General features: G+C 35.0%; 1 protein-coding gene across 21 annotated transcripts in view; it reads left to right on the forward strand.

Annotated features, from left to right (window-relative positions):
* Positions 1-15,535, forward strand: part of DLG2 (discs large MAGUK scaffold protein 2) — a 2,177,398-nt gene that overhangs the window by 817,573 nt on the left and 1,344,290 nt on the right. For 12 of the 21 annotated variants that reach the window (XM_056825173.1, XM_056825188.1, XM_056825178.1 and 9 more), the window contains one exon: positions 5,726-5,887. In XM_056825173.1, coding sequence (XP_056681151.1) covers positions 5,726-5,887 — 162 coding nt within the window. The remainder of the gene's footprint in view (positions 1-5,725; positions 5,888-15,535) is intronic. The other 9 variants (XM_056825175.1, XM_056825190.1, XM_056825199.1 and 6 more) reach the window with 1 other exon arrangement.

Below are 15,535 nucleotides of genomic sequence, written 5' to 3' on the forward strand. Positions count from 1 at the left end.
GTTTCCAGAAGAATAAAGTTCGGAATTTCTAGATTTGAAATGAAAGTGACTTTTAGAGGTCAGTTAGTCCAAACCTCCAATTTTACAGATTAGAAAATTTAAGTCCAAAAAGCTAATTTATTTCCCTTCAACTGTCCTATATCTAAAGAAATAAGAGGCTTGCTTTAAGTAATCTTTTATCATTGTAATAATGAAGTCAATAATTTTATGGACTTACTAGGTTGTAAAGAAATGGCATTTTCTGTTAGAAATAGTTTGGTAGTTTTTAGAAAATTATTCGCTTTTTTTCTGTCATCTGTCAATCAAGACATTGTCTTAGTTTTGACTACAAAACGGACCAACATAAAACATATAATGGTAATAATTTATAATTTTTAAAAATTTCCAGATAACATGGCAAGATAATATTTTTAATTTTTAATTTATTTTTAAAAGTATTTTCCCCTGTTTACATGATTCATTTTCTTTCCCTCCCTTTTCCCCTCCCCTTCCCAGAGCCAACAAGCAATTCCACTGGGTTGTACAAATGTTATCACTTGATACCTATTTCTATATTATTCATTTTTTTCTATAGAGCAATTTTTTAAAGCCTAAACCCCAAATCACATACCATATGTACATGTGATAAGTTATTTCACATGTTTTGCTTTTGTATTTCTACTCCCATAGTTCTTTCTCTCAATGTGGATAGAATTCTTTTACAGAAGTCCTTCAGGAGTATCCTGGCTTATTTCATTGCTACTAGTAGAAAAGTCCATTACATTGCATCTTTCCACAATGAAAAACAATTTTTAATAATTATTTTCTAACAATTTGCAATCCATATTCACTCCTTCTCACCTACTCCCTCCCCAAAAAGTCAGATCATGTAATATGTGTATACATATACATATAGAGAGAGATTGTATTTGTACAATCTATATCATTGTATATGCTTCAGTGTTTGTCATGTTGTAAAACAAGAGACATGTTTATACTAGAGAAAAAATTTATGGAGGAAATAAAGAGAAGAATCACATGCATTCAGACTCTATCCGTTCCTTTTAAGGCAGTGGATAATCTTTTTTTTTAATCCTAAATTCCATGAAGTTGTCCTGAATGCTTGCATTGCAGATAATAGTTAAGTTATTCAGAGTTAATAATCATACATTATTCCTCTTACTGTATATAATGCTCTCCTTGTTCTGCTCACTACATATTTTATCAGTTCATATTAATCTTTCTAGGTTTTTTGTTATCATATTTGTCATTTCTTATGGCACAGTAGTATTCCATTACAACCATATACCACAACTTGTTCAGCCATTCCTCAATTGATAGACATCCCATCAGTTTTCAGTTCTTTGCCAACCTGAAAAGAGATGCTACAAATATTTTGTACAAGTCCTTTTCCCCTCTCTTTAATCTCTTTGGGGTACAGACTTAATAGGGGTATACATAGTTTTATGGCCCATTGGGTATTGTTCTAAATTACTCTCTAGAAAAATTATATTGGTTCACAGCTCCACTAACAATGTGTATTAGTGTCCCAATTTTTCCACCTGCTCTCCAACATTTATCTTTTTCCTTTTCTGTCATGTTAACGAGTCTGAGCTGTATGAGGTGGTATCTCAGAGTTGTTTTAATTTGTATTTCTCTAGTTAATAGTGGTTTAAGGACTTTTTCATATCATTAAATTAGTTTTAATTTCTTCATTTGAGAATTGCCTCTTCATATCCTTTAACCATTTGTATATTATGCTTTATTTTCTTAGAGATATTTAAGAAATGAGACCTTTGTCAGAGATGCTTCCTAGAAAGATTTCCCCCAGTTTGTTGTTTGCTTGATACTTTTAGTTGCATTGATACTGTGTGTGCAAACCCTTTTTAATTTAAAGCAGTCAGTTATCTATTTTATATGTGATAGTATTCATTTTCTTGTCTGAGTATAAATTCATCCTTTAAGAGAAGTCTGACAAGTAAACTATTTTGTACTCCTCTAATTTGTTTATGGCATCACCCTTTATATCTAAATCATATATCCACTTTGATTTTACCTTGATATATGGCATTAGGTGTTGGCCTATGTCTAGTTTCTGCCATACTGTTTTCCAGTTTTCCCTGTGGTTTTTATTGAATAGCAATGTCTTCTTTCAAAAGTTTGGATCTTAGATCACCCTAGAGCAAATACTAATAATAAGGAAATAGGTCTTGATCAATGGCACATGTTATACCCTGTGGAATTATGTGTCCTATATGGGAGGGGGCTAGGGGAGGGGAGGGGAGGGAAGGAACATGAGTTTTGTAACCATGGGAAATTATTCTAAATCATCTATTTAAATAAAATTTTTTTAAAAAGTTTGCATCTTTGGGTTTGCCAAATATTAAGTTACTGTGGTCATTTACCACTGTGTGTTGCATGCCAATCTATTTCATTTGTTCACTACTCTGTTTCTTAGCCAATACTAGATTGTTTTGATGATGTATAATTTTTATATAGAGGGTTTTGTAGTACAGTTTGAGACCTAGTCCTGATAAGCCACCTTCTTTTATTTTTTTATTAATTCCCTTGATATTTTTGGAATTTTTTTTCCTTCCTGATGCATTTTGTTATAATTTTTTTCTAGCTCTGTGAAGTAATTTTGTGATCATTTTGATTGATATGGTAATTAAAAGTTAAATTAATTTGGATAGAATTATCTTTTTATTAATGAAATTTTCTGCATACCCACAAGCAGTCAATTGTGTTCATATACTGCCTCATTTTGTCGTGGCTGGTAGACTCTAAGGTATTTTGTAGTGTCTACAGTCATTTTAAACAGGATTTCCCTTTCTATTTCTTGCTGTTAGGCTTTATTGGTAGTATAAAGAAATGCTGATGATTTATTTGAGTTTATTTTATATTTTGCAACGTTGCTAAATTTGTTTTTTTTTTTCAGTAAGTTTTTTGGTTGATTCTCTAGGATTCTCTAAATATATCATCATATCATCTACAAAGCATGATTACTTTATTTCCTCTTTGCCTCTTCTAATTCCTTCAATTTCTTCCTCTCCTCTTATTTCTATAGTTGGTGTTATGGTCATCCTTGCTTCACTCCTGATCTTATAGGGAAATCTTGTGGCTTATCTCTAGTATAGATAATGCTCCCAAATGGTTTTTAGATAGATTTTTTTTCATCATTTTGAGGAATGTCCCATTTATTTCAATGTTCTCTTATTGTTTTTATTAGGAATGGATGTTGTATTTAATCAAAAGATTTTTCTGCCTCTACTGAAATAATTATATGATTTCTTGGGACATTCTCTACAAGAATTGTTTATCTAGATAACTCTTCTGTTTTTCTTTTTTTTTTAAACATTATTTTATTTGGTCGTTTTCATACATTATTCACTGGAAACAAAGATAGTTTTCTTTTCCTCCCCTCCGTCCCCCTCCACCCCCCACCTTTCCCTCTCCCATAGCCGACGCATGATTCCACTGGTTATCACATGTGTTCTTGACTCGAACCCATTTCCCTGTTGTTGGAATTTGCATTAGAGTGTTCATTTAGAGTCTCTCCTCGGTCTTATCTCCTCCAACCCTGTAGTCAAGCAGTTGCTTTTCATCAGTGTTTTTACTCCCACAGTTTATCCTCTGCTTGTGGGTAGTATTTTTTTTTTAGATCCCTGCAGATTGTTCAGGGAAATTGCATTGATACTAATGGAGAAGTCCTTCACCTTCGATTGTACCGCAATGTATCAGTCTCTGTGTATAATGTTTTCCTGGTTCTGCTCCTTTCTCTCTGCATCACTTCCTGGAGGTTGTTCCAGTCTCCATGGAATTCCTCCACTTAATTATTCCTTTTAGCACAATAGTATTCCAGCACCAACATATACCACAATTTGTTCAGCCATTCTCCAATTGAAGGGCATCCCCTCATTTTCCAATTTTTGGCCACCACAAAGAGCGCAGCTATGAATATACTTGTATAAGTCTTTTTGTCCATTATCTCTTTGGGGTACAGACCCAGCAGTGCTATGGCTGGATCAAAGGGCAGATAGTCTTTTATCGCCCTTTGGGCATAGTTCCAAATTGCCCTCCAGAATGGTCGGATCAATTCACAACTCCACCAGCAATGAATTAATGTCCCCACTTCACCACATCCCCTCCAGCATTCATTACTTTCCATAGTTGTCATGTTAGCCAATCTGCTAGGTGTGAGGTGATACCTCAGAGTTGTTTTGATTTGCATCTCTCTGATTATAAGAGATGTAGAGCAGTTTTTCATGTGCTTATTAATAGTTTTGATTTCTTTGGCTGAGAACTGCCTGTTCATGTCCCTTGCCCATTTGTCAATAGGAGAATGGCTTGATTTTTTGTACAATTGATTTAGTTCTTTATAAATTTGAGTAATTAAACCTTTGTCAGAGGTTTTTATGAAGATTGTTTCCCAATTTGTTGCTACCCTTCTGATTTTGGTTACATTGGTTTTGTTTGTACAAAAACTTTTTAATTTGATGTAATCCAGATTATTTATTTTGCATTTTGTAACTCTTTCTAATTCTTGCTTGGTTTTGAAGTATTTCCCTTCCCAAAGGTCTGACATGTATACTATTCTGTGTTCGCCTAATTTTCTTATAGTTTCCTTCTTTATGTTCAAGTCATTCACCCATTTTGAATTTATCTTGGTGTAGGGTGTGAGGTGTTGATCTAAGCCTAATCTTTCCCACACTGTCCTCCAATTTTCCCAGCAGTTTTTATGAAATAGTGGATTTTTGTCCCAAAAGCTGGGATCTTTGGGTTTGTCATATACTGTCTTGCTGAGGTTGCTTGCCCCCAGTCTATTCCACTGATCCTCCTTTCTGTCTCTTAGCCAGTACCAAATTGTTTTGATGACTAGATAACTCTTCTGAAGGATAGTCTAGGAACAGGAATGGAGGTTTATTATAATTTTTGGTCTCCTTTATCTGCTTATTGGTTACATTTGGTCAGTAGTTATTTCTGGTGGTAATGAGGAAGATGAGCCCTTTTTCTACAATAATTTCTTCCTTCAAAAATATCTATAGCAACTGATATAGAAACAGTACTGTGGCTATTTCTAAGACTCTTGGATTCAGTTTTCTGCATTGTACCCAATAGGATCTGATGGAAGATAGTGATTGTGTTGGTTTTAATTCCCTGGCACCTCCTGTCTCTCTCAATGTGTTTTGTACCTAATGTCAGAGATCATTAGCAAGGATTTAAAATGGATAGTAATAATAGTATATTATATTATTACATATATTATTAACTGGTAAGAAATGGACCAAAGACTACTCTTGTTTATTCATAGAGTACAGTATTTCTCTTTGAATACTTTAATGTACAAAGTTCATTCATCGCACTGCGCTGTAAAATATGTTATCTTGGTTTTGCCCAAGATGAGAATTCAGAGAGGCAAAGTGAGTTATCTGAAGTGACAAATGCACGCATGTTTAGAAGTTAGGACCTAATTGATGAAGAGCTCATGTCTCCAAGTCCTGCTCTCTTTTCAATATACCAACTCCCTCTGCATGATGTAATATGATAAAGAAACCAATTATATCATGTTCAATATCCAAAGAGCTTGTCCTGGAGTATGGCTAGCCTCCACCTGAGAATGTAAACAATGTTTGTTGGGAAAAAAATAATTGTCTTGTTGATTTTCTGTCAGATCTCAATAAATGCATGATTTGTGGCTTTCAGTTTTGTGCTTTCCCAGAACTGATGCCAATTTCTTTTTTCCCAGAAGTATCGCTATCAAGATGAAGATGTTCCACATGATCATACTTTACCTCGTCTAACGCATGAAGTGAGAGGACCTGAACTTGTGCACGTATCTGAGAAGAACCTGTCACAAATAGAAAATGTGCATGGATATGTCCTGCAGTCTCATATCTCTCCTCTGAAGGTGAGTCAGACTGTTATTTGTCTTTTGTGTGGAGCCAAGGTATTTGGCACATGGTCTTCATGTCAAGAGACATGTTTGCTGGCTTAATTCAAGGAACCTTTTTTTCTGAAACCTCTTTGTGTCCTTCAGTCACTGCAAGGCCTTACTGACAAATGTGGTGTTATCAAATTGGAACACTTTATAATAGATGTATTTAATTCTGGCAAGTTGTACACGACGTCTATGTGGGATTTTTATGGAATATCTGAGGGGGAAATATTAAAAACCATAGCAATAACATAGCTATTCACTAGCATCTTCCACATAAAGGGTAAGGGGAAGAGAGTCTTACGCATCCTCTCCTTTGCTGGTCTTGGTAAAATATTAAGGAAGAAAATATACTATGCTTGGTTATTCTATTCCACACTTGGAAATTAGCATTCCTATTTGTTATGTGGTCCTTGAGGGAGCTGGTGGTCAGACAACTTCTGTGTCTGATAGCATATATTGAGTAACTCTGGCTTTAATTATCTTTTAGTTTTAGGTGACCTCTTAGTAAGTGTATGAGCTTTTTCACATTCTCAGTGTTTATTGCCTTTTATAGCTTTTTTTCTTCAAAGAGTTATGCGTTTGTATTTTTATGCATATGACTGAAAATGGTTAAAGAAAAATGGACTAAAGTCAACCCTTGGTAATCCATGCAGTACAAATGGAAAACCTTAGAAAGGTGGATCATTCTGTACAGTAAGGATCTTGTAGTTATTGATATAGAAAAAATATTACATTTTGCTGCCTGGAAACTATTGACCAATAATTTTATTAAATTAAATTCTGAAATTATGTTAAAGGACCTATTATATACTAATTGCTAAGAATTTTTAAAAAAATTTTAAAATGAAAAGACATTTCTTTTGCCCTTATAATAATCTTATAGGAAAAATAAGGCATATATCTATAAGTATGATATGAAATAGAATGTGATAAGAGCCATGAGTGAAGTCCAAAGTGTTCCAGGCATCATGCTTTAGTTTTAAATGGTATCTCAATAAATTATGAGAACATGAGTGGCAGGGGCCATTTGTACTCTATGCATAACCAATAGTTGATTTTGGTTAATGGATTAATTCCTGGTATATAGAATAAATGAGATAGAATCAAGAATCAAGAATAGAATAAGATAGAATATCAAGGAGATGGCATTAGATGTGACCCTTTTTAGAAGGATATACTTTGGAAAAGTGAAGATTAGCAGAGGAGGTTTACTGAAAGTGGTAAACATTAAGAGCAATGTCATAGAAGCAGGAAAATATGTGGTAGGAGGTGAAAAGGAAAAATAGTTTATTGTTATATATTTTGTTGTGTTTTAATCCTTAGATTTTTTTTAATTTTGAAAAAGCATAGTTTTGACTTTCTGGAGATGGAACTCTTGCAGTGAAGAAATTCCCCTACTGGTACAAAAATGGCTCCTTTCATGGTTCTATGGAAATTAATAATTCAATAATTATTCATTTTTGTAGGCATAATGATTCCTTTCTGACCCCCAGCCCACATATCCAATAATAAGATAATAGGATTGTACACAGAATGTGTAAAATCGTAGAAGTAACATTTAAGTACTTTCAAATTTTACAACAATCTTGTGAAGCAGGTATTAGAGTCTTGGTTATTATTATATAGAAAAGTATTACCCAAGAGCTAATGAGTAATAAAGACAGAATTTGAATATTTCTTCTTTTTTGGAGAATTTTATTTAGTCAATTTAGAACATTTTTCCTTGGTTACAAGAATCATATTCTTTCCCTCCCCTCCCCCATCCCTTCCCATAGCAGACACACATTTCAACTGGGTTTTACATGTGTACTGGATCAAAACCTATTTCCATGTTGTTGATGTTTGCATTAGGGTGATCATTTAGAGTCTACATCCCCAACCATATCCCTTCAACCCATGTGATCAAGCAGTTGTTTTTCTTCATGTTTCTACTCCCAGAGTTCTTCCTCTGGGTGTGGATAGTGTTTTTTCTTATAGATCCCTCCAAGTTGTTCATGATCACTGCATTGCCACTAATGGAGGAGTCCATTACATTCCATTGTACCACAGTGTATCAGTCTCTGTGTACAATGTTCTCCTGGTTCTGCTCCTTTCACTCTGCATCAATTCCTAGAGGTTGTTCCAGCCCCCATAGAATTTCCTCCAGTTTATTATTCCTTTAAGCACAATAGTATTCCATCACCAACATATAGCACAATTTGTTCAGCCATTCCCTAGTTGAAGGGCATCCCCTCATTTTCCAATTTTTTGCCACCACAAAGAGCGAAGCTATGAATATTCTTGTACAAGTCTTTTTCCTTATTATCTCTTTGGGGTACAAACCCAGCAGTGCTATGACTGGATCAAAAGACAGACAGTCTTTTGGTGCCCTTTGGGCATAGTTCCAAATTGCCCTCCAGAATGATTGGATGATGAATATTTCTTCTTAAAGCTGTTCACTACAGGTTAAAACTGTCTTTCAGTCACCAAGTTGACTTTAACTCTGCTCTATTTCTCACATCAGCTGTTATTCTCCAACCCTACTAGAACCATTAAAAAATAAATCTTCATCAACTCTTACCTTGTTTTATTGGTTATTCTTAGCCATCTAATCCATCTTGCACACACTTGCTAAATAAATCATAGAGTCTGTAACAGGAATGAAAATGATAGAAGCATGTGTGTAATTACATTGCATTGGGAAAGACACTGATCTATGTCATAGGACCCTATGTTGTCTATTGACAATTCAGGAATAGAGTTAGATCCTATATACTCTAGGCTGCTACTCTAATCTTTATCTACCCCATTTTCCCTGTGTTTCCAGGAACAGCAAGTTCAAACTTTTTGGACAAAGATTTATTGAAAGTGATTACTATATTCTAAATGTCAAGCAAAAACTAATTCTAGACAACACTTGGTCCCTGAACCAATGGAACTTTCAGAAAAGACACAAATACTGATAACTATAATAGATACTGTTAGTTGAAAAGTTTTCATCTATTTTTTGGCTTTCAGGAAGTTTAATGATCTGTGTCTACCCTATATAGCCAACCTGCCTTCAATACTTCAGGATCTATAATTTCACAGCTGTGTCTACTCTCTCCATGACCCCTTGACATTTCAGTAGATGGATGAGTCATAGTGGCTGGATAAAATAATTCAGTATTAAACAACCTCCTGGCTATAAGCCTCTTTGTAATTAATTATATTGTTCTTGGACAATCACCATACACTCGTAAACCAGAAATTATCTGTTTTAATCAGAATTATCAGTAGCATCTCTGGAAGGAAGACTTCTTCCTCTAAACCTATAGAGATGGTCATTAGGCACTGATTCTTGGATTCTGGGCAGCTGGCCAAAGGATCCATGTAGACAATCTAGCTCCTCCCTCTTTTTTTTGCTACTATTATAGTCTACAATATTCTCTCCATTTTCTGGTCTCAAGTTTCATTTGATGTCACTTCCACACATTTGGCACATTTGGTTAACTTTTCTAACTTTGTGTGTGTGTGTGTGTGTGTGTGTGTGTGTGTGTGTAATAGATTTACCTCCTTAAAAAAATTGTGTATTTCTTGAGAGGAGAGATACTGTCCTCATGCTTAGTAGGTGCTCAGTATATTAATAACACAAGATTACATGATCTCAGCTTCAGAAAGGCTCTCAGAAACTTTCTCAACCAACTCACCACTCACTTGTCACACAAACCTCCTCAGATGTGTATCCTGGCTTTCTTAGCAGTCACTTTATGGAAAAGACTCTAGCAAAAGTCACCAATGGCTTCTAAATAGCTAATTTAGAGGAATTTCTCTCCAAGCTTACTTCTTTCATTCATCTGCAGTGTTTCTTGGTTTTCATTTCACCCACTGAAGTTTGCTCTTCTGTATTCGCCAGAGGACCTAGCACAGTGTCTCTTTACAGTGAGTGATCAGTAAAATTTTGTGGATGGATTGATAACAAGGTGAGAGCAATGCTCAGAAGGCGGGATGATATGTAGATGGAGGAGTGAACATGGAAATGGAAAATACTGCCTCTGACACATAAAAGTCATATTATTACTTAGCCTAGCCTTTTCCCTCACTTCTGAAATGGAGCTAATAATGCCTAGAGCACTACCGCCCACTATTGTTGTTGCAAAACGCAAATGAAATGTATGCATTCCTACATTGATCCTGTCCATATATTTGATAGATCTTTGTCTTAATATGTTCTCGTAACTACTTGTTTCCTTCTAAGAAATAATGGTTACTGACTGACTTCTGTTTAGAAAACTGGGTCGAATCTGCTCTCTTAGAAAAATAACTTTGGATACCCGTATGAGCGAAAGAATATGCACTTCCTAACTTTGGCCACAAGATGGTGGAAGTCGCCGAGAATCCTTATTTCGGGGACGACTGGGTCTTGTGGGAGAGCTTTCACAGGTTCGTCTTATCTAGAGTATGAGAAACTGAGCTAATAAAAACACAAGGAAGAGTTTGGCAGTGATTTGAGTGCTTGTGAATTATGCATCACCTTCCGTGCCCAGAGATTAGCGAGGAGAAGTGTCGGAGGGAAATATGGACTTGACAGATGTATCCTGAGTCCAGGCGTGCCCGTTCTCCATCAAAGATCTATGTAAATGAAACATTTCCTGCGTAAATTATCCTTAATTGTAAAGGGCACCTGAGGGTTTAGCCTAAATAATCCGGAACCATCTGTCAAGAAGCACTGGGGTAAGGGCAGGGTTAGAGAAAGAAGTATGTGGTGAGGGAGGAGGGAGAGCCAGGCTTATCACGGGACTTTGGAAGGCATATACCCTTGCCCAGAATTTAGGACCTCCTGTTATAGCATTGGCTTATAAACAATCTGCTTTAAGATTTGAGGAAAATAAGCCATCTCAAAAGAAACAGTTTTAAATGTTCACAAACCATTCTCCCTCCCCTCAAAAATTAAGAACTCAGGAACCCAGGCTGATATTATTGAAATAGCCCTGGTTATAGATTCAGAGAAATAAAGCTCCAATCCATGATCAGTTGATAACTGAGTCTGACCTTGGACAAGCCAATTAGCCCTTCTTGGCTTTGATTATCTGTTATACTACCAACAACAACAATAATAACAAAAATAATGCATAACATATATATTTTAACATATCACTCCTAATATATAATATATAACTCTACATAGAAAATGTGTAATATATAATGACTCACAATATATTAATATGTAACTTTAAAAATATATAGTAATGAATAAATCTTATATAATATATAACCCACATATAAAATATATGTAACTCATATATTAATATATAACTCCAATCTATAAAATGTATAATATATAATTCATAATATATTAATATATAACACCTATGTATAATATATGTAATAATTTCTAAATCTTATATAATATATAACTATATAACTCCTATGTATAAAATACATAATATTATATAACTCTGAAATGATGACTCCTATAATACTTTCTTTAATAAATATAACAATAAAAATAAAAGTTATAGCATTTATGAGATGTTTACTACATGCCAGACAGTGCATTAAGCAATTTACAAATATCATCTTGTTAGATCCTTATAACAACCCTGAGAAATAGATGCTATTCATATCATCTCCATTGAGGAAACTGAGGCTGACCTAGGTTAAGTGAATTGGCCAGAGTCAAACAATTGGTAAATGCATGAGGCCAAATTTGAAATCAATTCTTATGGACTTCAAGTCCTACTCTCTTTCCATTAAACCCCCTGGGTGTTTGTTTAAATACAAAAGATTAACTTTTTTAGCCCAGTCAAGAATACGATATAATTACATCTCTACCTCAGTATTCCTCTCTTATTATGGAAATATTACTGGATTAAGAGTCAAGCTTCTTAGATTCAATATTTAGCAATGCAAATATTTTCCTATGTAACAATCTTCTGGGAGTTGTTAGTGTTTCCCTTTTGAGATCTTACCCCCCTCATCTGTCAATATGGGATTTAAATTTCCTTAAGGAAATTTATGGCTCTAATTATGAATTTGATACTTTTTAGTCTCAGGAAAAGAAGAACCTTTTAACAAAGAGAGCGAACCTTTCTTGAACCTAAAGGAAAACATGTTAACTGTGTCAAAGAGCCAGTTTAATTTGCTGAGTGCATTATCTGAATTAGCTGCCAGGTGGCAATTTGTTTGAGCTACCAGCCTTCTTAGGCACATATGCACAGGGTGATCTGATTCATTCATTCACTTAATCCTTCACTCAACAAGCATTTACTAAGCATATATTATGTGCCTAAAACTATGCTAGGTACTGAGGATATATGTTCCTACCACCACCAATAACAACCACAACAACAAACAGTGTGACCACTCAAGATGCTTACATTCCAAGTGAGAGAAACAACATGTTCCTAGGACAGTAAATATGAAACACATCCTAAATAATTTGAGGATCCTCTTCCCAGGAGATGATTGAATTTATTGCAATGAAGAATGAAAACAAATCTTTTAAATAACTGTACTCTAGCCTTTTGCCACTAGAGGGTAGTAAGATCTTCAAATGCCTAATCTCTTTTTTTCCCCTCTCCTTGCTCTGTACTCCATAACTATGATATCCCCTAATCACTGAGTGAACTACATGTTCTTGACCTCTTTGAGGTGGCTTAGAGATAGGATCCCTAGGTCTAAAGGTATGGGTAGTTTTCTCTCCCCCCCACTCTCTCTCTTTCTCTCCCTCTCTTTCTCTTACCCTTTCTCTCTCTGTTTCTGTTTCTCTCTCCCTTTCTAGCTATCTCATTCTCTCTTTCTTTCTCACATATTCTTTTCCTCTCATTTTCTGTCTTTTACTCTCACCCTTTCTCACTCTGTTTCTCTCTGTCTTGCTCTTTCCCTTTCTCTCATTCTCTCCTTTTCTCTCTCTCAGCCTTTCTCTCTCTCTATCTCACTCTTCCTTTCTCTTTCTCTCTCACCCTTTCTCTCTCTCACTGTTTCTGTTTCTCTCTCCATTTCTCTTTGTCTCATTCTCTCTCACCTATTCTCTAACTCTCTTACATTTCTCCCTGTTTCTCTCTCCCTTTCTGTCTCACTCTCTCACCCTTTCTCTCTATTTCTCACTCTCTCTATCCTCTTTTCTTTTGCTCTCCCTTTCTACCCCACTTCCCACTCTTTTTCTTCCAGAATTACAATTTGTAAAAGAGTGGCTGGACAAATTAATAGCTCCATAAACTGTATTAGCCTGTCAATCTTGATACAATTCCTCCAGTACTCATTATTTGCAATTTTATCTTTACTATTTCTGAATATGAGGTCAAACCTAGTTTTATTTTTTAATTTGCATTTACTTATTAGTAATTTAGAGCAATTTTTAATACTGTGAACATGTTGCATTTCTTTGGAGAATTCTTCGTTCATACCCTTTGATCTCATCAATTGGAAATATCTCTTAATCTCATATGTTTGTGTTAATTTCTATACATCTTGGATATCAGACTGTTATGAAAGTTATTCATTGTAGTGATGTTTTCCTAATGGACAGATTCCCTTCTTACCCTAGTGGCAATAATCTTGTTAATTTAGAACTTTTTCAATGGCTTTGAAGGGGTTTGTTTATCTTTTGTCATCACCTCTGTCCTTTGTTTGGTTGAGTTTTTCTTATAACTGTAGCTGTGAAAAGAACCTGATTTTGTTCTCTGCTAATTTTAAGTAAAATAACATTTAATATTCAGGCCACATATACATTTTGACTTTATTGTGACTTATAACATAAAATATTAGTCTTACCCCGATTTCTAACTAACTACTTAGCCATTGTTTAATCATTAAATAAAAGATCTCATTAAATAAGGAATTCTTATCCAAGTACTTTATGCTCTGGGTTCTATAAATTTGCTTATTGAACAAGGAAAGAGAATCATGGGGATAAGAATCTGTGACTGAAAGAGAAGCCTGAAATATATAGAGTAAAATTATTTGCCCTGGGCTACATGCCTATTTAGTGTCTCTGGCAGGGTTTGGACTTCAATCTTCTTGATTCCATGCCTATTATTTGATCTATTATGCTGCTTCTTAAATATAAATTCTATCTAATCCAAAAATTACTTATTAAGCACTGATTATTTATCAAGTACTATATGCTGGGCATGAAGATGGAATAGGGATAGATATAAGGATTAAACCTCTAATTTTGTTGATGGAAACTCATGGATGAGGATATTCCCTCCACCAATGTAGGCTATCGTGCTCTCTTATTCTTATAGTGTCTTATATAGTTGCCTAGAACACTGAGGAATTAAATGACTTGCCCAAGGACAAAGGTATGGGTAGTTCTCTCCCCCACCCCCACCCCACCACTCTAGTGTCAGAAGGGAGGCAGGTACCCACACCTGAGGCCAGCTTTCTATCCAATATGGCACTTGACCTTTTGTCCTAGAGGTATAAAGACAAAAACAAAACAACTCTTATCCTTAAGGATCTTGCATTCTATTGGGGAGAAAACACACACACATATAAGGAAAAAATATTTCTGGGATGAACTAAAGCATGAAGAGCAATTTATTAAAAATGGAACAGAGGGATCCAGTAGGTTCAATGGAAATGCAAGGTAGAATAGGTTGTAGACACAAGAATGGGGCCCATAGAAAAGAACCTTTGCTTTAGATAGGCTATGATTCAGAATAATGAGGATTTTAGAGAGATGGACTCTCATGTCCTTCACTGTAGTAATAATAACGTTGACTGATTATCAGCTCTTGAACATGAGATGGAAAATGGTAGATGAATGGGACACACTGGTATGAACAGTATGGCTAGGCAGGCAGGTCCCTGCTCTTGCCTGATGGTCACATAAGATGTCAGTGATCACTACTAATTTGGAGAATTAAGTGTTCCTTAAAACACAATTCAAAAATGGAAATTGACTTCCTTAGAAGACTGAGTTTTCTCACTCTGGAAATCTTCAAGCAAAGGCTGTATCTTTTAGGGTGTGATAATTGGTATTCTTTTTTGAGTATGTGCTGAACAGGATAACTACTAAGATCTTTTCTAGCTTTGAAATTTTGTGATACTGGGGAGAAAAAAAACAGAAACAAATATAAAGGAGAAAGTGTACATCAAAATTGGGGAAATTTTAAAAAAGAAAATAGATTTGCTGAGATAAAGGGGAATTCTGGTCTATCATTTTGGAAGGGGAAAGACTGACATGTTGAAGTAAAAGGGAAAAAGGACACTTGAATGCTTGGAGCTAAGAAACTAAGAAATTCTTGGAGATAAGAAATGAATAACATTTTAGAGGGATCACATGCATGTTTAGGCACATGGAGCAATTGCCTAACTACTTATGACAAGATCATTGATATTCTGTGGAGATGGAATTTTGTGTTCTCGTTCAACAAACATTTATTAACTTCCTACTCTGTGTAAGATCCTGTGTTAGGCACTGGAGTTACTGAAACAAGAAACACAACAGTCTTTATGCTCAAGGAACTTATGTTTTCCCTAGGGGATGCAGCATGTGAACTAATAAATAAATGCAAGATAATTTATAGAAGTGGATGCTTCAACTAGTAGGAAATTAGGAAAGGCATCTGATTTGAGTCAAAGAAAACAAGGGATTTTTTTAAGTTTTAGGGTAAAATCCCTTATGTGGTCAGATTTTAAATGTAAAAA

The sequence above is a fragment of the Monodelphis domestica genome, chromosome 4 (assembly GCF_027887165.1).
Source record: "Monodelphis domestica isolate mMonDom1 chromosome 4, mMonDom1.pri, whole genome shotgun sequence".
NCBI classification, from domain to species: Eukaryota; Metazoa; Chordata; class Mammalia; order Didelphimorphia; family Didelphidae; genus Monodelphis; species Monodelphis domestica.